The 22,638-nt window shown below is 41.6% G+C and overlaps 1 protein-coding gene and 1 long non-coding RNA gene across 3 annotated transcripts in view; one reads left to right on the forward strand and one right to left on the reverse strand.

The window, feature by feature from the left end:
- The window catches only part of UBE2E3 (ubiquitin conjugating enzyme E2 E3), a 56,047-nt gene extending 44,947 nt beyond the window's left edge, over positions 1 to 11,100 (reverse strand). Inside the window, exons 1-3 of the mRNA XM_054636753.2 lie at positions 10,814 to 11,100; positions 9,354 to 9,556; positions 7,150 to 7,200 (exon numbers count right to left, since the gene is read on the reverse strand). Of these exons, the coding sequence (XP_054492728.1) occupies positions 7,150 to 7,200; positions 9,354 to 9,547 (245 nt within the window). The 5' untranslated portion in view covers positions 9,548 to 9,556; positions 10,814 to 11,100. The remainder of the gene's footprint in view (positions 1 to 7,149; positions 7,201 to 9,353; positions 9,557 to 10,813) is intronic.
- A 125-nt stretch (positions 11,101 to 11,225) lies between these two features.
- LOC143694512 (uncharacterized) overlaps positions 11,226 to 22,638 on the forward strand; it is a 29,607-nt gene continuing 18,194 nt past the window's right edge. Inside the window, exons 1-3 of one of the 2 annotated variants that reach the window (XR_013183024.1) lie at positions 11,226 to 11,569; positions 17,864 to 18,074; positions 22,130 to 22,522. This is a non-coding gene — a long non-coding RNA (uncharacterized LOC143694512). Of the gene's footprint in view, positions 11,570 to 17,863; positions 18,075 to 22,129; positions 22,523 to 22,638 lie in introns of those variants that run through there. The other variant, XR_013183023.1, reaches the window with a different exon arrangement.

A 22,638-nucleotide genomic window follows, 5' to 3' on the forward strand; every position in this document is an offset into this window, starting at 1 on the left:
GAAAGAACTATACATATACATGGCATATTTTAGTCAGTTTTATCACAGAGCCTGAAGGGCCTTTGTACAGTTATACAAATCCAAAAAGCAGATTTGTCCTTAACTCTAAGATCCATTACTTGGCATTTTCACAAATTTTTGCACTAATACCTAAAGAAGTGTTTAAAAAACTGGTCAGGCTTTTCTATTGTTTCCAGATAAAACTCAAGACATAATGAGCATCAGTTCTTTAACACCAGTAGCTGAATGAAAAAGTGTTTGAACCATTTCTGCAACTTTAAAGTAGGTAGAAAACCATAAATTTTATTTTCTTTTCATTTTGACAGTAGTGCTATTATAAACTAGCAAACTATCGATACAATCTTTGGACAAACACACAGGTTTCAGAGAAGGTAGGACAGTACTGTGGACACTGCTCACACAAGTGTCAAACCTGCAAATCTGCAGGCATGAAAACTTACTCCCATGAGCAGATATGTTGATTTGTGTTGCATAACCCTCTCTTAATTATGCTACTGAGAATAATACTTGCATGAGAAATTCACTGTGTGGGGGCTGATAAAAAACCTTGGTTTATAGCTTGCAGGAGGTCAATACTAGCAGAGGGGGAAAAAACCCCATAACTTGAAGCATTTTGAGTTAGTAGATCTGTCATCTAGTCTCAACTGAAAAGAAAGTAATTTAAATATTCGCACAATTCAAAACGTTCAGGAGTTACACAATCTTTCACTAGCGCAGTTTTTAAATGAAAGTATATTAAATAACAGTGCAGTCTGGCTTTACTTAACACTTAAATATTTTACTGAAATGCCTTTCTAAATTTGCATCATCCCTCTTACTTAAGCAGTTTCACTCACTACCAGCAAATAAGGTAAAAGCCACTCTGTAACATAAAGGTTGCTTCTACAACTGGACAGTAATACAAAAACACCAGACTTGTGATTGCTGGGCTAAATTACACCACTCTTTCCTACTCTGACCTGGACTATAGTCTTCTGGTTAGAAAAAAGGAAGGAAGAAGGAGAAGGGAAGAAAATGCTTAGGAGAAATAATTCTAGATAAATCAGATATGGGCAATACTAACAAGTAGAATTTCAATATTCATTTGAGAGTTACTTCGAATATTTGGAGAGGAGCCATGAACCCTCTTTACTGTATTTTTTTAACTGTAAACTTCTGTATAGGGAAGGAAGTGTTAGAAATAATCTTGTGGGTTGTATTCTCGAAACCATTCTGCAAACTTCAGCTGTCTTTTCACATAGAATGCATTTACTGCATTCAGTGGTGACAGTGCTGGGCAGGGAGAGACAATAAAAAGCATAATGTGTCACAAGATACATTATCAAGTAGAGTTTGGGTGAATTTTTAAAATTTTGCCCATTCAGCTTCAGCACAAGCATTTGGGGACATACTCTTAAATGTAAGTATCTTTTACACATCTTAATCAACTGCTCTTCTATAGGGAACCATTTAGTGCTCACAACTGGGTATTCACTGCAGAGGTGGAAACCAGAAAAATTGACTTTTTTTTTTCCACTGGGATTCAGTATTTAGTACTATGAAGACATTTGCCCAACAAGAAATCAACAGAATAAACACAAAACTGGGAGACTTACACCGATCTGGAAAGTCAACAGCTTGAGTGGAAGAAAAAAACATACATGTGAAGAGGGGCACACACTTGTGCTACTGTATAAAGGCCTGCTATTTGGCTGCATGCAATATATTCTTTCTCCTCCTGATTTCATAAAAGCAACAGAATGCCTGGTTTTGACAAAGGGGAGATGGAAACTTACTATATTTGAGAGACAAAGGAATGGATTGGCTTATTCATATCCTGGTGTGTGTGGCAAAAAGCTTTGTGTGAACAATGCCTACTCTGAGAGGAGAGAGGAAAAACCCAGCAGAGTTCATTTGAATCACCTCTTTAAACCATTTAAGCAAACTTAGACGATTTTTTTTTCTTTTTTTTTTTTTCCCCTCCCTGGGGAGCACTGCAGAGTAATCACATGAATCTGCTTCACTTTCTGACTGAAGTAGTCACCTCTGTGGCACAACTGGAGCAAACCACAGCTGTGCAGTAACATCTTCAACAGGCCCAACTGTTTGCAGAGTAAACATTTGCCTATAACCTTACTGCAGACAAAGTATGTTAACAAAAGGAATGCTTCTACAAGCTTAGCTGCAGCAGCTTCCTCACAAACACAAGGCTGCATTAGCTCAAATCCAGCGCTACCTCTGCACGTGGACGAGCCTGCACCACCAGCACAATTTTTCACTGCTCCTCATTGTTTCAGACAGCTCAACTGAAAGAGCTTAAATTGCTGGTCTGAGGAATACCTTCACAATATTGCTTTAAACACACTGCAGTGCTCCACACTGATGGAATAACAAGCGCACTCCGACAGTTACAAACATCTGGATTCATGGGTCCATAACCAAAGCAGTAATAGCGTTCGCCTGCCAGGGTTTTGCAGGCATTCCTCTTTGTGTCAAACTCCAGACCCTGGCATTGGCAACACTGCAGGGTGGAATTAGCCCAAGATGTGGCAGTAATGAAAGGGACAAATGCAGTTCTTAGGAAGCAGAAAAGTCCTGTGTTAAAACAAACCCCTTACACATCTTCCTTTCATTTGTTCTTAGTCCACATACTTTGGAGTGTTATTTTAATATACGTAATTTCAAAACTAACTACCCATAAACCATCAACCTATTTGCAAGTCTAGGAGAGGCTACAAACAGCAAAATCAACTGCCACCTTTTGTAGTACTGCTCAAGAAATCACATTAGTATGTATTAGCATACAAGGCCTGAAAAATAAATAGGAATCAATACTTGCAATCCCTATTAAGGAAAATCTTTCCAACAGACCTATAAGGTCAGGCACTCACTGGCTAGAGAATGAGACAGAGCAGGGAGCTTTTGGGGTGATCCAAGCAGCTCTCCCTTAGCAGGCCCATTTCCCAGCAGCTACAAAGGAAACAAGTTGTTTCTCTGACCAGTGCTCCAAGGCATGTGTTATGCCTGGCCTTTCCACTTTACTTTTTTCTTTTTAACCATCTGCTTTCAAATATCTGATTTTCACTTTAGTAAAGAGAAGAGATTAAAGCCAATTTACAGCACAGGATATAAAAGACTTACACTCTCCCGCTTGCCTGGGAAAGATGCACTATTTCAACTCACCACTTTTTAAACCACATGAATTAAGCTCTGAGTGGATACACTGAGTTTGGTGCTTGCATTCATTTCCTGCAAAGTTTACACGAAAGTGGATTTGTTGTAAATGGGCTGTAAACTATAAACTAAGCTGACATGAGTGTTATTAAATAGAACTTCAAAAACTTTTCCACAGAGAAGAACAATATTTAATTTAGGAATGGAAATGAGGAAGAGCAAGCAAAGAAAACTGGGAATACACATTTTTGTTATTGCAGATCAGCAGGGCAACCAGGAACAGCTAAAGGAAGCTGCTACAAATCACAACACCCCTGGGAACAGCCCCACTTGTGCCAGCCCTAAAATCCAGGAAATACAATGAGAGCTGGAGACAGCAGCCCCCTGCTCCACCTGAGCTGCAGGTCTCAACAGCAGCCTCAGACAAAACCTTAACTACAGAGCAGTGACCTCTGATCCAAACAGTTTTATGCTATGAGCTGAAAATAGTTATTCCAGATATGTCAAACTTATTTAAGAGCATCTCTGCAGCCCAGATTTACCATGCACTATGTGCAAAATCTTTGCAACATTTACCTGAGAGTCTGTAACAGTGGGGTTTGGCACACTTCCACACCTTGAAGTGTTTATAAGTGCTTGGCCATGGTTTGAAACTGAGCTGCCTAGGAGCAATAGGGCCAAGATCTTTTTAGCTTTGCTTTATGCTATTAAAAGCACAAAAGAAATTAAATACAGCACACTGCATCAAGTAGCACAGCTTTGAGTTAAGATGGCAAAACCAAGAAAAAATGGAACAAAATACCTGTCCTCAGTTTACACCTATGTGTCCTAGTGCTATGGTGTATGTTGGACAGTAATTGACTTGTTTCAGGCTCTCTGTTGAACAGGAAAAAACATGAGTGGAAAGCAGCACCTGATTTTTCTCCAACATCTTTAGTGGCCTAAGACTGAACTTAATTTTATTGCTTTTGTTGCTTTATCTTTCTTGAAAATCACACCAAAATCACAGGAATTTAGTACTACTCATGTTAAAGTGTAAAGCTATCAGCATGAAAATACTAAGTTTTACAGCTGGTATCCCCGAGATGCAGCTCGTATTCACTGCTCACAAACATGACAGCATGATACATGACAACATGATTTTTTCAACAGTTCACTGTCCAATTAACAGAAAATCAACAGAAATCAATCCTTTTTGTTGAGACAGGCAAGCAAAAAACTACTGTTAAGTCAGTTTTACTGTGCCTGTCATTCTGCTATTCCAGTGCCTAAAATAGAAGTCAGTGTGCAGCCCAGGCCTGCTCAGCATACCCAGGAACGGGGCTTTCTTGGGGCTCTGACATTTTTATAAAGCAGATGTTAAAGCAATAGATGTGACTGCAGGAAAAACAACTGCTGGGGAAATCTACACCTCTTTTGCATGAGAATCACAGTGCAGCCAGTCGGTGTCATTTTAAAGTAGATAAATCAGCCTCGGGTCACTCCCATGGGGTGACTGTGGGCAGCTGCATTGCCAGGTGAGAAGTGGCAGCAGATATCAGTGTTTAACATGATATGAGAGAGCTCAACATATTTCTACTTTAGTATTTGTACTAGATCCTGTTAAAGTAACATTTAACATTTTATATGTGCCATTACTGCATTTTAAAAATTGCTAATTTTTCATCACTTATGTAACTGAGTAAGCAGAAGGACTATCAGCATCCAAGAGCATTAGTTGCCAGTTGTATTCTTGTGAAGTTTGCAATATGTGGACTGCAAATGATAAGATTGTGCTCTAGAAATGGAAGAGAAACAATTGTGCATGAAAAACTGGTTTTGGGAGAACTTAAGACACCAGGTTTTTATTTTTAAAATACATTTAAATATGCCCAAATTATACAGACTTTTATATGTTTTGGGGTTTTTTTTTACAAATTATTTTTCTTTCACAAGAAATGCAATAAGTAGCATTCTGCTGCTTGTTGCATGATGAGCAGTGCAGAGGTCTCATCAGTCTGCTGTGTCGTCTGTAGCCTAATCTGTGCTACTACACCCTATAAGAAAGTAAAAGTGCCAACTGTTTCTGCACATAACACACAGCTGCATTTAGTTCTTGGTACCAGAAAGGCTCCTTCTAACAAATCAATTTCAATGGAACAGTAAATACTTAGGGCACTGAAACTCTGTTCAAACCGTTTATCATGAAAACCCAGATCTCCTGTTACAGAAACTTGTTTCTCTTGGGAGATTTTTTTTTTTATTTTGCAAAAGGTAAAAATGCAGTCATCATAAAGTTTTTACTGAGTAAATCCACTAAATTCCTCTTAAAAATACCTATGGGAACAGTAGCACTGGCTTCCTCAATAGCAAAAAACCCCCATTTTTTTCCTACTCTCTGTAGGAAAGAAACTTGAATAATTTTAGACACATTGGGGGGTTTTCATCATTCTCAACATCATTCCTGGGCATCTGGCTGTACCAGCTCATAAGCAAAATGCTCTGCAATACTCTCTTGTGCTAATATGAGAGGAACACGCTCTGCCAGGGAGCCAAGTATCAGATAGTGCTGCAGAGTGTGAAAGCTTCTCTTTCTAAAAGCTGTAACTTGCTGTACCCGAAACTGCTACAATTATCTTTTTGGCAACTGTAAGCAAAGCGTCAGGGTTCTATTTCATTTAAATACTTTCTCTTCTGCCATGCCCCTTTGATGGTCCAAATATAAAGTGCAGGACCAACACAGAACTAGATCCCAGTAATTTATTTAAAGTTATCTAAAACAGTTATTTAAAACCAAACCAAACCCATCTCCCCACAAAAAAAACCCAAAAAAACCAAAAAAAACCAAAAAACCAAAAAAACACACCACCAACAAAACAAAAACAAAAAAACAAACCCCAAACCCTAAACAAACAGAGCCACTCACCCTACATGCAAATACATCAGACTGCCACAGGCAATCTACAGCACAGTCCTCAGGACAAGATGCCTTCACCACAAATTCAATAAAACACTGCTCTGGTTTAGCCCCTGCACTCATGGATTAGCGAGACAGAGGAACAGCTCATATTTTATCAAATTCAAAAAACACCCACCGCTATTCAAAAACCAAACAATTCCAACACAGAATCAGAAAGCATTTCCAGCAAATTTTAAAAACACGTACATGGCTCACTGTTACACGAGTTATTAAGATACCTTCCAGTCAGAAATCTTATGGAGATGCCTCAAATGAAAGCAACATTATTTAAAGCTAGCTTTACTGCAAATCTGAACACTGGATGCTCACAGCTAATGAGAATTTTTATATATCCTTTAAATAAAAGTAAAACATTCAAAAGATTTAAAGAAATCGTCTAACTGTGCTACTATCTAACTTTCCTACAGATCAAGTGCTTCAATTCCAAACCATCACTTTAAAACTAAATCACTCACCCTTCCATGCTTAAAATTTTATTTGCTAAAACCAAACAGAAGTGCCTCCCAAGTTGGGAACTTCCTTAGAAATATTCTTTTTATCAAAAGACTACAACTTTGACCAACAGACACATAAATTTAGAGGCAATAGTTCAGTTTATCTGTTAAACAACATACTAAGAGAAAGCATATAAAAATCACATACAGTTCTTTACTTCAGAATGAAAAGATCACTCTAGAAACTTAGCACTCAAAAACCGAGTCCAAACTACATGCAGACATTAAGTTGAAAGCTTCAGCATATTTTGACATTCATATAATTAATGTTTCACAAAGGCAGGGACCAGCTATGAACAACAAACCGAACAGATTTCAGTGTACATCAATCACTAATAACTACACATCCAACATGCAAACAAAATATCAAACTTCAGTTTCAAACGATGTGTGTGCTTGTTCAATCCTCTGTATGCAATCTCTGTCTAACAGTCACCTGTCATAAACACGAAGTTTGCCTTTTGTTAACCTGAGCACATTAATTTCCTACCACTGACCACAACTTAAGAAGCCATTACATACCTGCAGTTAGGAGGAGGATCAAGGGTTATTTCAGCTAGCTCCTTCTGGATTCTGTTGGTGAAATGAGAACAGACACAAAGCATTTGAGATAGTCTATAGAATAAATCAGGGAATTACACTGCCCTCTACCACCATGCAGTTAAATGCAAGATTGGCTTTGCCTTCAGTAATGCTAACATGGCTGCTTCCTCTTTGTTCTCAGAGGCATAACCCAAATCCCACAGCTGAGAAACTTTGCAGCTTTTTTCCTGCTGCACGCTGCATGTAAACAGAACACTTACAGCTGAGCTGGGTAGAAATTTCCCACAACTATTCAGGAAAGTAACTCTTTTTCACATCCGAGCACTTCTTACCAGGGAGATTTTCTTTTCAAGCTAATATGCAAATGAGGCGGGGGTGGGGGGGAGCCTGCACAAGCAGATTTGACAATGACTTTAAACCAGAGCTACAGGACCTGTGACTGAGGCTCAAATGAACCGTGCTGGCAGCAGACACATTCTTTTCACAATATTTTACCTATTACTTTGCAGTGTGTTTAAAAAGTGGATTTGCAGATCTGCCAGGCTGTCTCTGTTACTGGAATAATCTCTCTGGATCAACTTTGCTTTTCTCCATACCTTCTGCTGCCTTTCCTCCTGCAACCTTATACAGTAGCTGTATTTATGTGATAAAAATTGATACAATAACTTGAAATAATCTGTGCATAACTTTACTCTCTTACAAAAATTCACAAGGAGTTAAGATCTGAAAAATTAGTACTGAAAACTTCCTGTCAATTCAAGTTTATTCAGGTACATAAGAGGTGCAATTTCAAAATACACATGGTTAACTCCTCTTAAAAAGATCAAGATTTCTCTTCACAAAGGACCCATAAGAGCAATACTGTAAATTTCATGCAAATAGCAGTTGTTAAAAGGTGAACTAACAGAAACTGCTCTGGATGTCCTTGCATTAATTCCAATAAGTTCAGTCAGCCTACTGAACTATCTGAGATGCACGGAATTAGACTTGCAACAATTAAATGAAATAAAGACAATAAGGGAAAGCTCAGTGTCAAAAACCTGATCTTAGGCTTGTCAAATAAAGACAAATAGCAACGAATTACAAGTGCTACATAGTAGTTGCAAAACTTTTTTCTCTTTAGCCAGTCCTATTTCAAAGGGTTTCTTTAACAAGCTCAAAAGTCATCAAAGCCATGCAGCCATTCTCTGCAACAATTTTAACATATTTCAAAAAGACTTTACTAAGTTTAAGTCAAATACAAAATTACTAAAGTGTTTGTAAAAGAACTACAACAGTCACGCTGAATAAGCAAAATTTGCGGCTACTACAGCTATTTTACAACTTTTCTTGCTACAGGATACTTGTAAATGTTTTCAAAAAAAGCAACTCCAGGGAAAGGACTGAAAAGTTATGTTTCATCTCCAAAGACAGCTGGAATTAAAGAATTTAAAGTTTGAGTACTTCACACAGATGATCTTTGAGAAAATTACCAAGAGTATACATCTTGAGAGCCAGACTGCCAACAAACTTAGATGCAAATGAAAGTGCAACCAATATAACAAACAAGGTTCCTGAAGATTCTCATACTTTAAGGTAGAGGCTACCTGTAGAACATCACAGTCTAAATCCACAGATCCTAAGGGAGAAAACTCACCTAAGTTTCTCCCAGGAGAATGGCAGACTGAACCCCTTCCTTCATGGTGCGTAAGGCTCTCCTGTGCATCATCATGAAAAGCTCTCCTAAGACCCAGAGAAGCCACTGGGGTTTTATGACTTCTTTAATTAGACAGCATTGCCTGTCATCAGTTTACCAACCATAATAAAATACTCCAGGAGGACTCCACCCTATACAATCAGGCATGGAAACCTAACTCAGAAAACAAGTGCCAAAGCTCTCTCGCACATTTCTGCAAATACAAAACGTACCGAGGTGCTCCCCTCCCAGTCTGCCTGTAAGTTACCAAGTTCTGTACCAACTCTTCAAAAGACATAGGAGCATTCTGCATAACTGTTACCCCAACAAGACTTGGATTAATTGAAACACTGCTTAGCAGGCTCCTGTCAACTACCCAAGTTGATGGTTCACTCCCTTCCACATAGCTTTACAAGAAGAATGCCTCTGCCCTGACAAGTGCAGTGCCAGTACTGTGACTCCAAATACCATGCAAAAATACTGCAGGATGTTTCACTCCCTCCTTTACCTTTTTGCACTAGTAGATAGCTTAGCAGTAGTTTTGCTGGATAGTTTGGTGTTCTTCTTCTGCTGGGTGGCAGAGGGTTTTCGTTCTTCTTGCTCTTCAGGTTCAGGTGCAGGCGGATCCCTCTGATCGGCATCTGAACTACCACTGCTGGTACTTGGACTTTCATCGTCTGACCTCTGTCTATCACTGGACATCGTGGGGAACTTTTTGGGGAAAGAAAAGAGGCAGAGTTAATACACAAGGAAGGACTCTCTCTTGTCATTCCCCAAGTTCCACTGACCTCTGCCTACCACTGGACATCGTGTGTAACTTTTTTGGGGAAGAAAAGAGGGAGAGTTCATACAAGGCAGGACTCTCTCTTGGCATTCCCCAAGTTCCAGGAAACTTTGAATAGGTGACAAGTGAGTTTCAGTGAGAAATTAATCAAATATACTTCCTTGTCTCATGCCTGAGGACTGGAGTTTGACAGCTACAAAGCAATATTTACATTTCCGAAAATACAGATATTTCCAATTTTTAAACCCACTCACATTTTTTTCATACTTTAAACAATATGCCAATTGTCGACTTTGTTCTAAGGCATGAGACATTTAACAGGGTACTTAGGCAATGAACATTAATAACTTATGACACACTGTAAATAACAGACCTCACTGAAAATGTTTTTTAAAAAGTCACTAATAACCTGTAAATATTTACACTGGAGCAGAGCATTTTATTGGGTCCAAACGCCAGATCCCCCCTCTTCCCCTCTCTCCGAGAAAATACACTGCCAGTAACACTTGGGTTGATTTCAGATGGAAATGTACACTTGCTCCAAGCATTTAAAGGGCTGGCACGGGGGGAACGAGGTTTGTTTTTTTATTGGTGGTACGGCTTTTTTTAGTAAGGGGAAAAGCCCCGCGACGCATTTAAAGCCACTGGGGTAGCAGCAGCCCCGGTTATTTACATGGCCAGCAGCGAGAACTGCATTTGGCCACCACAGAGCTGCCGGAGGGGGAAGAAGCATAATTCAAACTGCACCTTCTGCACAGCTCTCCCCGCCGCCGCTCCCCGCGCAGCTCCGCCAGGCAGACCGACATTTTTCCGCCGATCGGGAAAGGCGGGGGGGGGGAAGAAGGAGGGGGCTGCCCCGGCGGCCGGGGGGGCCCGAGGAGGAGCGGCGGGAGCTGCGGCAGGGCTGGATCCAGGCGGCCCGGCCGCGCTTTGTGGGGAGCGCCAGCCCGCCTCGGCTCGCCTCGGCTCGGCGGGCGGCGGCTCGCCCGGCCCCGCTCCGCACCGTGCGTGTGCACCAAGTGAGGCGTGAACTCGGGCCGGCCCCGCGTCCCCGGCCGCCGCCAGGCAGCGAGCGCCGAAAACAAGAACAAAGCTCCTCTACCAGCCCCCCCGCCTCCTCCCCGCCTCCCCCCACCGCGCTCGCCCAGCCGCCGCGGCGGCCGCCTCGCCCGCCGCTCCCTTACCTTCGCCGGCGTCCTGTCCCGCTGCTGGGTCGGAGGGGCGGGATGGCGGGGGGCCGGGCCGGGCCCGCGGCGCCCGAGGAGGGGACGGAGGCGGCCGGGGGGCTCTACGGCGGCGGCGGCGGCTCTGTGGCCGGGCAGTGTGGAACATTGAGAGCCGGAGCAGGGGGGGACGGGGGGAGGCGCGGTGCGGCCCCGCGGCCGGCGGGTGGCGCTGGCGGGCCCCGCTCTGCGGCGCGGGCTCCCGCGGCGGGCCGGGGGGCCGGGGCGGGGGGCGGCGGGCGCGCGCCGCGGAGCGGAGGCGGGGAGGGGGCCCGGCCGCCCCCGGGCTCTCCCCGCCCCGCCCGGGCTCCCCCGCCCGCCCGCGGCCGCCGGCGGAGCTCCCGGCGAGCGGGGGAGGGGAGAGGGGGCGCTCGCTCCCGCCTGCCGGCCGCCGGGGCGCGCGCAGGCGCGCTCCCGCCGCGGCCGGGGGCGCGCTTGCTCCGGGCCGGGCAAGGACAAAGCGGCGGCCCGGGAACGGGGGGGTGGGATCGCCCCTCGATGGCCGCTCCGCCCGGCCCGGCGTCACCTGCAGCCGTCAGCTGAGCCAGCTCCCGAGGGGCTCCAGCCTCCGGGCCGCCGCGGGACTCGCTGGGCCGGTGCCCAGCAACGGCGATGCCGGGGGTGCGTGCGGGCTCCAGAGCCCTCGGCCTCGCCGGCCTCACACCTCACACGGCTCGGCTCGTGCCTCGCGCCCCGGGTCGGGGCAGGGACACGCAGGTACGGGACCCGTGGTGGTTTCTTACCCCGCCACAAACGGCTGCCCTTGGCACTTTGTCACACGTGGGAACTGGAAAAACACCGGCCACCCTACAGCCTCACCACTCCGAATAGAAGTATTCGGCATCAAAACCAGAGTTAGCTGTTCCGCGAGCAGCCGGCACACCAAATCACACATATTTTAAGGAGGAAAGGGGACAATTGATAGCAATTGTGGTGTCACAGAAAGGTGGTGTGGTATGGAGATGTAGTTTGTTTTCTGGCCCGTTCCAAATGCACGGTGGTGGTGTGCGCTGGAACAGCTTCTCACACTGTGCCCAAAGCAATCCACCAATTTAGAGAATGTAAATACTCCAATCTTTGAGTCTGATCACCCTGGCATTAAAATCCAGTTTCTTTATAATATAAAGATCTTATCTATCTGTGAAAAGTAGACGAGCTGGAGGTGGTGGATAACTGGTTTCTGCAGAGAAGAAATTAACAATTACTAGAAATGTTTGTGAAATTTACATGAAATCTCAAGACTAACAGTTGCTGTCCAGCACAAGGGCTTTTGCCTGCATAGCTTTCATCATCAACAGCCTAATGACTTAAAACTACTGTGTTTTCTTAGCTTGGGCAAGATCAAGGGCTCAGAGGGCATATACCATGCTCTAGAGGGAATAAACAATTGGAGTGTCAAGGAATATCCTTCACTGGAGTTAGTTGAAGTTAACTCTGTTGAAAAGAATGCTGAAGATTTGGCAGGAAGGTTGAATGATATGACGTGGAGGAATACTGGAGGTTTGTTTGTTAAAGTAGGCTATAGAGAATTCCCAGCTCACCACTACAGGCAATTTGCCCCTGAGGTATGCTGTAGAAAATTCCTAGCACAAACAGTATCTGGCATGATGAGCAATCTGGGCATAATTAGTAAAAGGGAAGCACAGCAATATCAAAAATCTATCAGTCAGCACTGAGAGCCTTTTCCCCTTCCCCTCCTCCCATTCTGTTGATGATGCTCAAGATAAAGCTTGCTGGAACTTTAAAAGTCAGGATTAAGTCTTTAAAATTATTTCAGGTGAAAATTTGCAGTCATACCAAAAAAAGTACTAGAAGAAAGTACATCTACAGAATGAAAGTAGATTGGCCAAGAGTTGTACACCACATCAGCTACTACATGTGTGGCTTTTGTGGCTTTCAGGATACAAAGTGAAAATTAAGAAAGCCCATTTAATGGAGCCTAACAGAAAAACTATTCTAGATTTTATTTTTTCCCAGCATTTTTTACTATATTAAAATGAATTTACTACAGCAATGTGTGGACATAACAGATATTTATTTGATTGAATATTCATGCATTTGACATCAGGCCTCAAAGGATGACACTTTGTTCTTATGAGGTTGTATGTTCCTTGGGTATATTTGTTATTCACAGAAAGAAAGGGTTCTCTCTTTCTGTCCTGTCATCCACAGAAAGAAGGCTGCACTGAAAGGTACAGTTTGAAGGAGAGGGAAAAATGCCAATTTTAGTAGCCATTGTTACAAATCTACATCTCTGTGACTTTTCATATCCCTCGTAATCTGACTTCAGTGTAATTTTAACTGATGTACAGAATAATGAATGTGTTTTCTCTCTCAGTTTATTGTGTACTCAAATTGTGGAAGGGCAGCTGGCATTGCAGAGCTTTCCCAAGGAAGTCCTGGGCACTCAGGCTCAGGCCTACATTTTTTTCCCAGTCAGTTGCCTTTGTTGTTTCTGTTTTGTTGCTTTTGTGTTCTTTGGGTTATGTTGTTTAGAAGCCCTGTTTGCAAATGGTGGTAGATGGTTAGATGTTTGTTTCAGAAGTAGGTGATTATTGCAGAAGCCCAGTGTCTTTTTGGATCTGTCTCCCTCCCTGTTCTGTCAGAGCACAGATATGAAGTTTCTGTTAGCACACAGAGGTTGAACAGCTGCCTTGGACTGCACAGACATCTGAACATATTTTTCTAGGTTTAGGATTTTAGAGTTGAACCTCCTCCATTGATATGAAGCTCTTAGATGGCAAATGATGGGACCAAAACCAGGTGAGAAGCATTTTCATCTCCTGGCCCCAATCATTTTAAGGGCAGACAGGTGGTAAAAAGGCCAGCATACATTTTTCATGATTAAGAGCAGCTCAACTGAAAATTCTGCTTAATGTTTACAGTTGTGTACGTGATCTTTTTTAATTACAAAGTCATGGTTTACTGACACCTAGAAATGCATCTTTCTGTCCTAAGTGTAGTTCCATTCTAGGTTGTGTTAAAGCCCCTGTTGGACCCCTGCTACAGCACCCTACCACAGTGCTACAGATAAATGGGGACAAGCTGCAGAACCAGGAAATGAATATTTATTTTTTTTTAAGTGGATGGGGTAAAATGATGGTTGTGTTTTTCTTTGTGGGTAATGTCACAGTAACAACTAGTGCTCCTTGTAAGGTAGGTCTTTCTCAAATACTTAGTGTGTCTTGTCCCAAGATAATTAACAGTTTTAACAGAGAGTTGTAGGGAAGCAGATGATGATGCAAAAATCTTGGGCCAAGAAGGGATGTAGTGACTTACAGAAGGGAGTACAGAAAGCCCACAGTAGCTGCAACTCATCCTCTTGTGCCTTCACCATAACTTTGATTATTCTTACATTGTGATGCTGTGGACTCTTTGGGATTTATGAAAGAAAAATAAGCCCCTAAAGAACTAAAGCCCCCTACTTCATTTATGTTCTCAAGAATTTACAAGAACAGCGGAGGTAAGTTTTTTGAGAAATAAAAAAAAAGTCAATGTGGCAGTGGACAGTTGTTGGGGGATAGAATATAAGAAAATAAAGATAGTGTAGAAAGTAATCTTACCCCTAAGGAGTTGCAGCTGGGCCAATTATCAAAGATGAGGAACAGGTCTGACTTTAACAGGCCACAGCTGTAAGCAATGAGAAGAAGAGTGCTATGAAAGAGTGGGGTGGCTGGTTGAGAAGGGAACTGGAGTCAGTTGGCTGCTTTGTGAAGAAGAAAGAGTCAGTGCTCTGAGAGCTGCCCATGAGAAACACCAAGAGGGTACGAAACTTTTGTGGTAAGGAGACAAGAGTATGGAACCCCTGCAATAAGATGGCAACAGACAGGAAGCAGTCATTAGAAAGCCACCTCCTGGTGCCTTTGTCAGCTGGTGTTTAGCCCATCTGTTGGTTTTGTGTTGCCACCTTAGAAAGTTTGGCATGGGAATGTGGTGGAGGAAGGATGGGAAGGGGGCTGGGCAGAAGAAATGAAGCCAAGAGCCAGAACACTGCTGTGCTTCAGTTGTTCTTGTTTGAAGAATGACTTTTTGGAGGCTGCTGTAGCTCAGCAATAATCTCAAGACTGCTGTAATGCAGCCTGTCCTGAAGCCTGGAACTTGGGATTCTTACAGGACTTTTCAGGATATCTTTCCTTCTTTGAATTCCTTGCATGCTTGAATAGAATCAGGAGGAGAATTTTGATGACTTTTTTTAACACAGGAGTTAGCTGTTTAGCTAGGATTCTTTCTAACTTTGAATACTGTTGTATCTAAATATATGGAAAAATACTTAGCATGAACTAAAGCACTGCTTGTATTAATTAGTCTTCATCATAATCCTAAGAAGTAGACCATATGTCCTTCTGTTCAGCATACATTGTATTCGACAGTTGTATTTTACTCACTGGAAAACTAAATGGTCAGTTGGCTATTGGTTTTTAATGGGCAGATTAGCAGTAGGTGCTTAAAAACATAACAGATAAATGCATGTTTTCAAAGCACAAAGTTATGTGGATATGTTTGTATGTGTTCATATGCAGTTCTTGTATTCTGTTTTGTAAATTCTTTCCTTGTGTGTGGATTATTGATGCAAGGGAAAAAACACGGTGGCTCCTTTGGAGTTCCTGTAGTCATTCATATGAATTCAGTGCTGTGTGTGTCAAATGAGCATTAGTGCTGTAAAAAAAAATCCATACTTTATTTTTTGTGGAAAGCAGCTTGTATTCACAACTTTTAATTGCTATAGTTTTCATTTTACTTGAAAAGCTTTAGGAAAAACAAGAAAAATTAGAGAAAAATTCAAGTGGAATTGTTCTTAGCTACTGGACAAAAGTAATTTGACTTTCATAAGGATATTTCCCTCAATAAATAAGCATTATTCTATCTGTAAGCAAGAGGATTTTTTCCCTTGAAATTTTAATTGTAAATTTCTCCTTGATGTATAGATATGTGTAGTTACAGTTGCTTTAATGCATTTCATTTTTAGTGCAGTGTCTTGAATATTTGACTACAGTAGAGTAAAATGTAAATACAGACTTCACCTGTACCAAAGCATGAGAACAATAGATCTATAAGTAACATTATAAATTCCATAAAATTATTTTGTGGTGTATATTCATCAGTACAGTGTGTAAATCATAAGCTAGGGAGAGCATGGCTCTACAGATACAACCCTGGCAGATCAGCATTTCTTGAAAACTTTCAGTATGAAATCTGCCCCTTTTCTTCTCACGGGGTGCAGTAAAATTGTGTTGTCATTCTTGGTGTGTGATAATCTGCTTTGAAAGCTGTAATAGTGAATAATGTTGAAGGCCTAGTGAAAATTACATTTCCCTGTTACAAATAGAGACATTCCACTCCTAAACTATCTCAGATTGAATTATGTATAAGTCTACACACAAGCATATGTCTTAGTGCTATCTACTGACTGCTTAGAATGGAAACCTTTGGCTCCATAAAAGCTCTGGCTCCAGAAGACCAAAGTTTGAGTGAAGGCAGAAAGTGAATAGGCTGGTAGTAATTGAGCTGATATCCTCATTGATGCCAGCCAAGGGAAGGCAAGATAATTATAAAGTCAAATTCACCTGACCAAGTTGAGGTCACAAAGAAACATACACATGAGGCAGACATTATTCATAAGCTGATGGATGTTTTTATAGAAAATAATAATTAAAAAGTACATGACTAAATTGGCCCATCCTGAGTGTGTTATTAAGAAAAAAGATCCTGGACAGCTCCTTATTGCCTCAGTCTGACTAACCTATTTATTTCCCTGGCATTAGGTGAGTAAAAGATTTCCTTCATAGCCTTTAGGGCTGGTGACAATTGCACAAATAGCTTTATCTAGCTTATAAGCATTTTGGCACTTCAGTCCCCATCAGGCTCTTCAAATTCTGACATCCCATCGAGGAAGGGACCTATCAGCATTTAAAAAAGATCTTACAAATTTCCTGAGAGCCATCACACCTTCTAGTGATGAGTCGAAATCTTTTACATTTGCCTGCCTGGAAAGCCAGGGACACTTCTGAAAGCACCCTAATTATAGGGTAAGGCCTCTATATATTTCCCATTATCATGTCTGCACTGTGTAAAGACTGGCTTGACTGATGTTGTTGTGCAATAAAGAAAAGCAATACCTTCTTTAGCTTATGGAGATCAGGATTACCGAAGACTCCTGTGGAGTAGCTTTGTGGCATCTTGCTTTTTGACTAGGAACAAAAAAGCTATCTGCATTTTTACACTCCCTTCGTGTACAGGAGCCCTGATCTCCCACAAAGGGACAGGAAAGTCAGATCAGGGCCCTATCATGGTAAATCACCCCTGCAAATAAGTGGGCAGGGCTGGTCTTCCACAGCCCTGACTTGAGCATGCTGGGCAGTCTCTGCAATAGCAGCAGGTGCTGCACTCCCAGCAGTTCCTTTTGTGCCCTGGTCAGTGGGACTTGTTCCCATAGTGGGAACTTGTGTCCAGCATTTCCAGTTGCAGTGGGAGAATGGATTTCCACCCCTGGTGGTGCTGAGAGGGGAGGACAGCCTCAGCTAAAGTATTCCCACATATTTGATCTGCTGCCTCCTGTGCTGGAGCAGTTGCATACAAGTGGAGAGCCTGAGTGGTGAGGTCTCAAATAATTGCAGCTAAAGCCATCTTAAGATGGAAAGTCAGGCCCTGGAAATATACTGGCAAAACTCAAGATCAGGAAAGGATTGGATCCTCAGGGCAAGTGGAAGCCTTCTGTTTGTCATTCAGCATGTTGAAATGTTTCTCTGAAGTATTTGAGTGGTGAAGTGGTGCAAACTTAGAATTGAGCTGCTTTAATGTTACAGTAATTTTTATCACCCCGTCTGTGTGATGTCAAGATGTGACTGTCTTCAAGTAGCTCATTTACTATCACCAGCCAGAAATCGTTGCACAGGAAAGAAGTTATGATTAGCTGGTGTGAGACCAGTCTGATTTTAGTCTTGTCCCATTGTTTCAACAACAAACTCTTCTTTGAGCTTTTGTTCCTTTTTGTAACAAGAATTTCTGTTTTAGAATTTGGAGCAGCACCCTCTTTCTGAGTGAGAACTGAACCAGGCACTCTCTGGAGTCCTTCACTACTGCTCATGTGGCTGGGTGCCAGCTGGTACATGAGTGTCCTTCCTGGCTAGCCACTGTGCTGTTTCTCCTGAGCTCCCAGCAAAGAATGAGAGACCAAGGATGTTCTCTGTGCCCCTGTGGAGCACAGCTGCACTGCTGAATGAAGGTATTTCTCAAATTCTTTTGGTCTTAAATAGCCATTGTGTCATTTCTCTACCTTTATTCACATGTATGTCAGCAGACCGACTGCTGTGTGTTTTCCAGTGCAGTAATCCCAACTGCTTCTGGAGTCCTCCTTCACAATGCAGGGTGGTACTGCAGCTTGTGCTTTTACTTACAATGTTTAATAAGTATGTAAATTAACCTACTCCATCTCTTCGGGTAGGAGACTTGTATGTCTGCACTTGTGTATCACAGACTATGCTATTCATGAAGATGGCACAGTGAGGCAGGAACTTGAGGTGGAAGTTTAAAATATAATTAGCCCAATGAAAGTGTCAGTTAAAGCCTAAATTTAAAATATTTTAATGTCTCCAACTGGAGTTGAGCTGAAATGATGCCCCTGTGTTCTGTGCAACACTGGTGAGAAAGTGTAGGAAATGCAAGCTTAATTCATGCCAGCTCTGCTTGGATCAGACTACCTGTAGTATTGCCTATTCATACTGGAATTTCTAACAGTTATTATTTACTACCATTTGTTATGTTTTCACTCATATTTAACATGAATATTAACATACTGTGGCTTTATGAGTGCTTTTGGGTTAAATAAAAATAGAGAGGACTGTGCTATGACAGAACAAATAAGAACATGGTGCTAACTTCAAAACAGCAGAAAAAGTACGCCAATGAAGCTGCTTCCACTCATCTAACATCAAAAGATGGCTTTACTTTGTACTGTATCCATGATCTTGAAAGCCACCAAAAATCTCTCAGGGGTGTTCTTATTCCTAAGTTACCTTGTGTTGTTTTAATTAATTAGCTAAATGGAAATCATTATTCCTGAGGTCTGCTTATTTTTGTCTCTCTTTCAGCCATGTGTGAGAATGAACTTCTGGCCTTTGCTGTCATGCTGATCATGATTTTAAATAGTAATGTTCTTCCTAGTAGACTGTATTAATCCTGCTGGTGAAAATTTTAAGAGGAACATCTTGGTCAATCAAATTAATGTAATTTAGCATTGAACTGGAGCACAGGTTAAAGTCAAGTGTTTAAATGCCAACATATAAATAGATGGCCAGATTGTTTTGAGAAAAGCCAGTAACTCCCCTCAATGCTTTACCCATGATATCTCCTAATACTCAATATATAGTTATCTGGTGCATTGGTGTGGTACTTTATTGTCTCAGTATAAAATCAAGGATGAAGAAGATATAGAACCAAAATGATCCAGTTAATCAGAAGTATCAGTATATCCATTTAATAATTTTGCAATGTGCATTTTAAGTCTCTGGAAAAAAATAGATGTTTTCTATTTGCTTATCTTTCTCAATCTTCACATTGAAGTATTATGGTCCTAATATAGCCCTGGCTTGAAACACTTGTTTGATATCTCTTTCAATAAAGAAATCCTGAAACAAACAAAACTCTTTTTAATTACATATTATTTTTCATTGGCTTCTTGTAGTCTTTACATTCACAAATTTATCTTTCACAGAATTCTACACAGCAAGTAAACGTGTAAATGGAAAAAGAGTTTTAAAAGTGCGACACAACTTCTTTTCTTTACATCCTTTCTTAGCAGTTACTCTGCTATTGCTGGGGTCATCCCGAACCATTGAAAGGTGTGGTTCATACAAGCAATATCCAGCAGAATAGGAAGCTCTTTTGTGCCTGAGGCTCAGGGCTGGCAGGTGATAATCTCTGGTTCTGCCCCCTGGAAAAAAAAAAAAACAAAAATGAGAAATGAGTGGGAGAACTTGCAGTGAAACTGGAAGGACTGTACTGTAGGGAGACCTGAGCATTCTTAGCAGAATAGGTCAACCTTCTTTGGTGGGCAGTAACCATGCAGCAGTCACAGGACTTAATATATTTCAAAGAAATGGACAGATTTCTGGGAAAAGGCACTCCATGGAAATGTAAAAAATGCCTACTTCTGATCTGGGGTGATGCCTGTCCACCTTTGTTACAGAATGCTTCAGCACCTGCCAAAGGAGCTGAGAGATTCCCAGGATCATATCTGAAGAAGCAAATTTGTATTTTGTTCAGAAGTGTGCTCAAGTTAGAAACATTTCCTCATAGAACAGAGCTTCCAACTAAAAAATAAATAGCTCTTTTCTGCCAAGCATTAGAAAGGGGAGATTTCTATTCTGTCTTTGGGTGTACCTGCTCACTAATAGTTACCCTGTTGCCTGGAATCTAAGAGTTTTGCTTCCCTCTGTAGGCTGGCCCTCCACAGAATTTGGGTCAGTTTCAGAATATCATTATTGAATTTAAAAGCTTTGTTTTCCAGTCACTTCCTGGAACAGCTTATTTTCAATGTTCTCTCCTGCCATCCACTTTACATTGTGAACAGTGTTTCTCCTAAACTCAAGGGTAAGTCTCATGACAGCAGAAGACATTGAAGACTTCTGAGGCCCTTGCAGAAACAGAGAGGAATGATCACAACATTCAAAGCCCTTACCCTAGAGTATAACATGTTCCTTTAGCTCTGCTAGCCCCACAATGTACTCAGCTTAAAGCATCGATGAAGAAAAGAGGAAAGCAGAAAAGGTCAGAATGGAGAGTGAGAAGAGGAAATAAGTCAGGTAAACCCTGTCTGGGGAAAGGAAAGAGCGAATTTAGAATTGTGGCCTGTTGTAATATTGGTTATTAATTTGTGAGAGAAGATCATGTACTGTGGGAAGGGCAGCAGAGATTGGCAGATGAGATAGATAGCATTGCTGCACTCTGACCCCAGAGTCACAGAGCCATTCTGTGTCTGAGTTCCCTCATCTGTAAAATAAGAATAGTTCCTATTTATGTTTCAGGGTGCTTGGAACCATTAATCAGTGCATATTGTTAAGGCTTATTGAGACCACCAGTTGGAAATACAGGATAACCTGTGTCTTCTGGGCTGTCTTTTGCATGGCTGTGTAATCTAGCCAAAGTAATTTTAGAAACAGGTACAGAATTTAAAAATTCAAAGTTTGTTGGAAAATAATCAGTTTTAAAATTAGAAGAAGAAAGGATAGTTCTGAAACACATCTAATTTTAAGTCAGGGGAGCACTACTAATACCCTCCCTCCCCATTTCCGTGAAGCACAATCAAGCCTCAGACTTGACTGCCCAGGCTCCTTGTGGGACTATTTTCTGGAAATAAAATTTACATTTTCTTTTGAAGGAAAGAGTTCATTTCTTTTCAAGAGCCAGCCTTATGAAAATGAGATGCCAGCCTTACCTCTTCCCTCTGTATCATGTACTTGTCCTGCCACCAAAAGAGAACTATTCAATTGTTGCTGTTATAGGGAAGGTCAAACTATGCCATTTTTTCTGGAAAAGTGCAGTAGAGAAACAGAGATCTCAGCTCTGTAGGGGTAGGTGATGCAAACAGAGCTGCAGCCCTTGTGCTCCTCTCTTGATGTCTGCCTTTCCACAGTTGTGCAGGGTGGGCCTTGCACCAGTGACGTGGCTGTGAAGAGCACGGTGGGCACGGGCAGTTATGGAGAGCATTGCTTTTACATCGTGTTCAGCACTACCCACCACAATGTTCTGAAATAGCAAGGAGACTGCAAGAGCTGATGAGATGTTCTGGCCCTCATCAAACCAATGTCAGGAATGGATTAAAATAATTCAGTTGCATTTTTAGGTTTTAAATTAGCATTAAACTCACAATAAATTACCAAATAAAACCAAGACCTTTTCATTGTTAGATCAGGTTAATTGTAATCTTTACAATTATTCACATTTTTATAACATTTCCAAACTAGCTATAGTGCCAGTGACTATTTATATTTACTGATTAATAGTTACTCATCAGCTGTCACAGAGCTCCCTAACTTCTCTCACCATGATGTCTTTCCCAAAGCAATTCTGGAGCATGAGGCTTCTTTAATTGAAGATTATTTTCTGGCGTTGTTCAAATACCTATTCTGAACAGCTTCTCATTTTTGCAGTTTGTGTGTGCAACATTCTTTCTTTTTGCCCTCTCTGCTCCATCTTGGAGAATATCAATGATATCCAGAGCCTCTGATAACTGCCCTCTCTTATGCCATGTGAAATAGAAAGATTTTTTTCCTTTTGTAGGTTCCATTGCTTGCATCATTCCTCTGTGCTCCCACAATTGCTATTCTCCGCAGGAGAGTTCTTCAAACTGTTTGTTACAGCCCCCAACATGCTCCCAGTGGATCACAGGAGCTGTGAATTTTTAGACTCACATCTTGAAGAAGCAATGAACTACTTTGACTTCCTGGCAGACTACATCTGCAGCTGTTATATAAATCTAGTTTTCACTTCTTTGCTTTGGAAGTGCTGAGCAGATGCTGTTTCCTCAGAGAAGTGGAAGGACTGAGTGGATAACATCTCCTCTGAGATGCCCTCCTCTTTTTCCTCACATAATTTGCGTGAAGATGAATGAACGTTCTTGCAAATAATTTGAGATTATATCCTCCAGAGGGTCTAGTTGTTAAGTAGTGTCAATCTTTACTCCCCAAAAAGCTAGTTTTTAATCTTCATATTCTCATCCATTATATATTTATTTCTTTTTCTATTCTCTGACTTTTTTTTTTATCTTTCTTACTTTCTCTTTGTGTTTG

This window comes from Agelaius phoeniceus, chromosome 7 (assembly GCF_051311805.1).
Source record: "Agelaius phoeniceus isolate bAgePho1 chromosome 7, bAgePho1.hap1, whole genome shotgun sequence".
NCBI classification, from domain to species: domain Eukaryota; kingdom Metazoa; phylum Chordata; class Aves; order Passeriformes; family Icteridae; genus Agelaius; species Agelaius phoeniceus.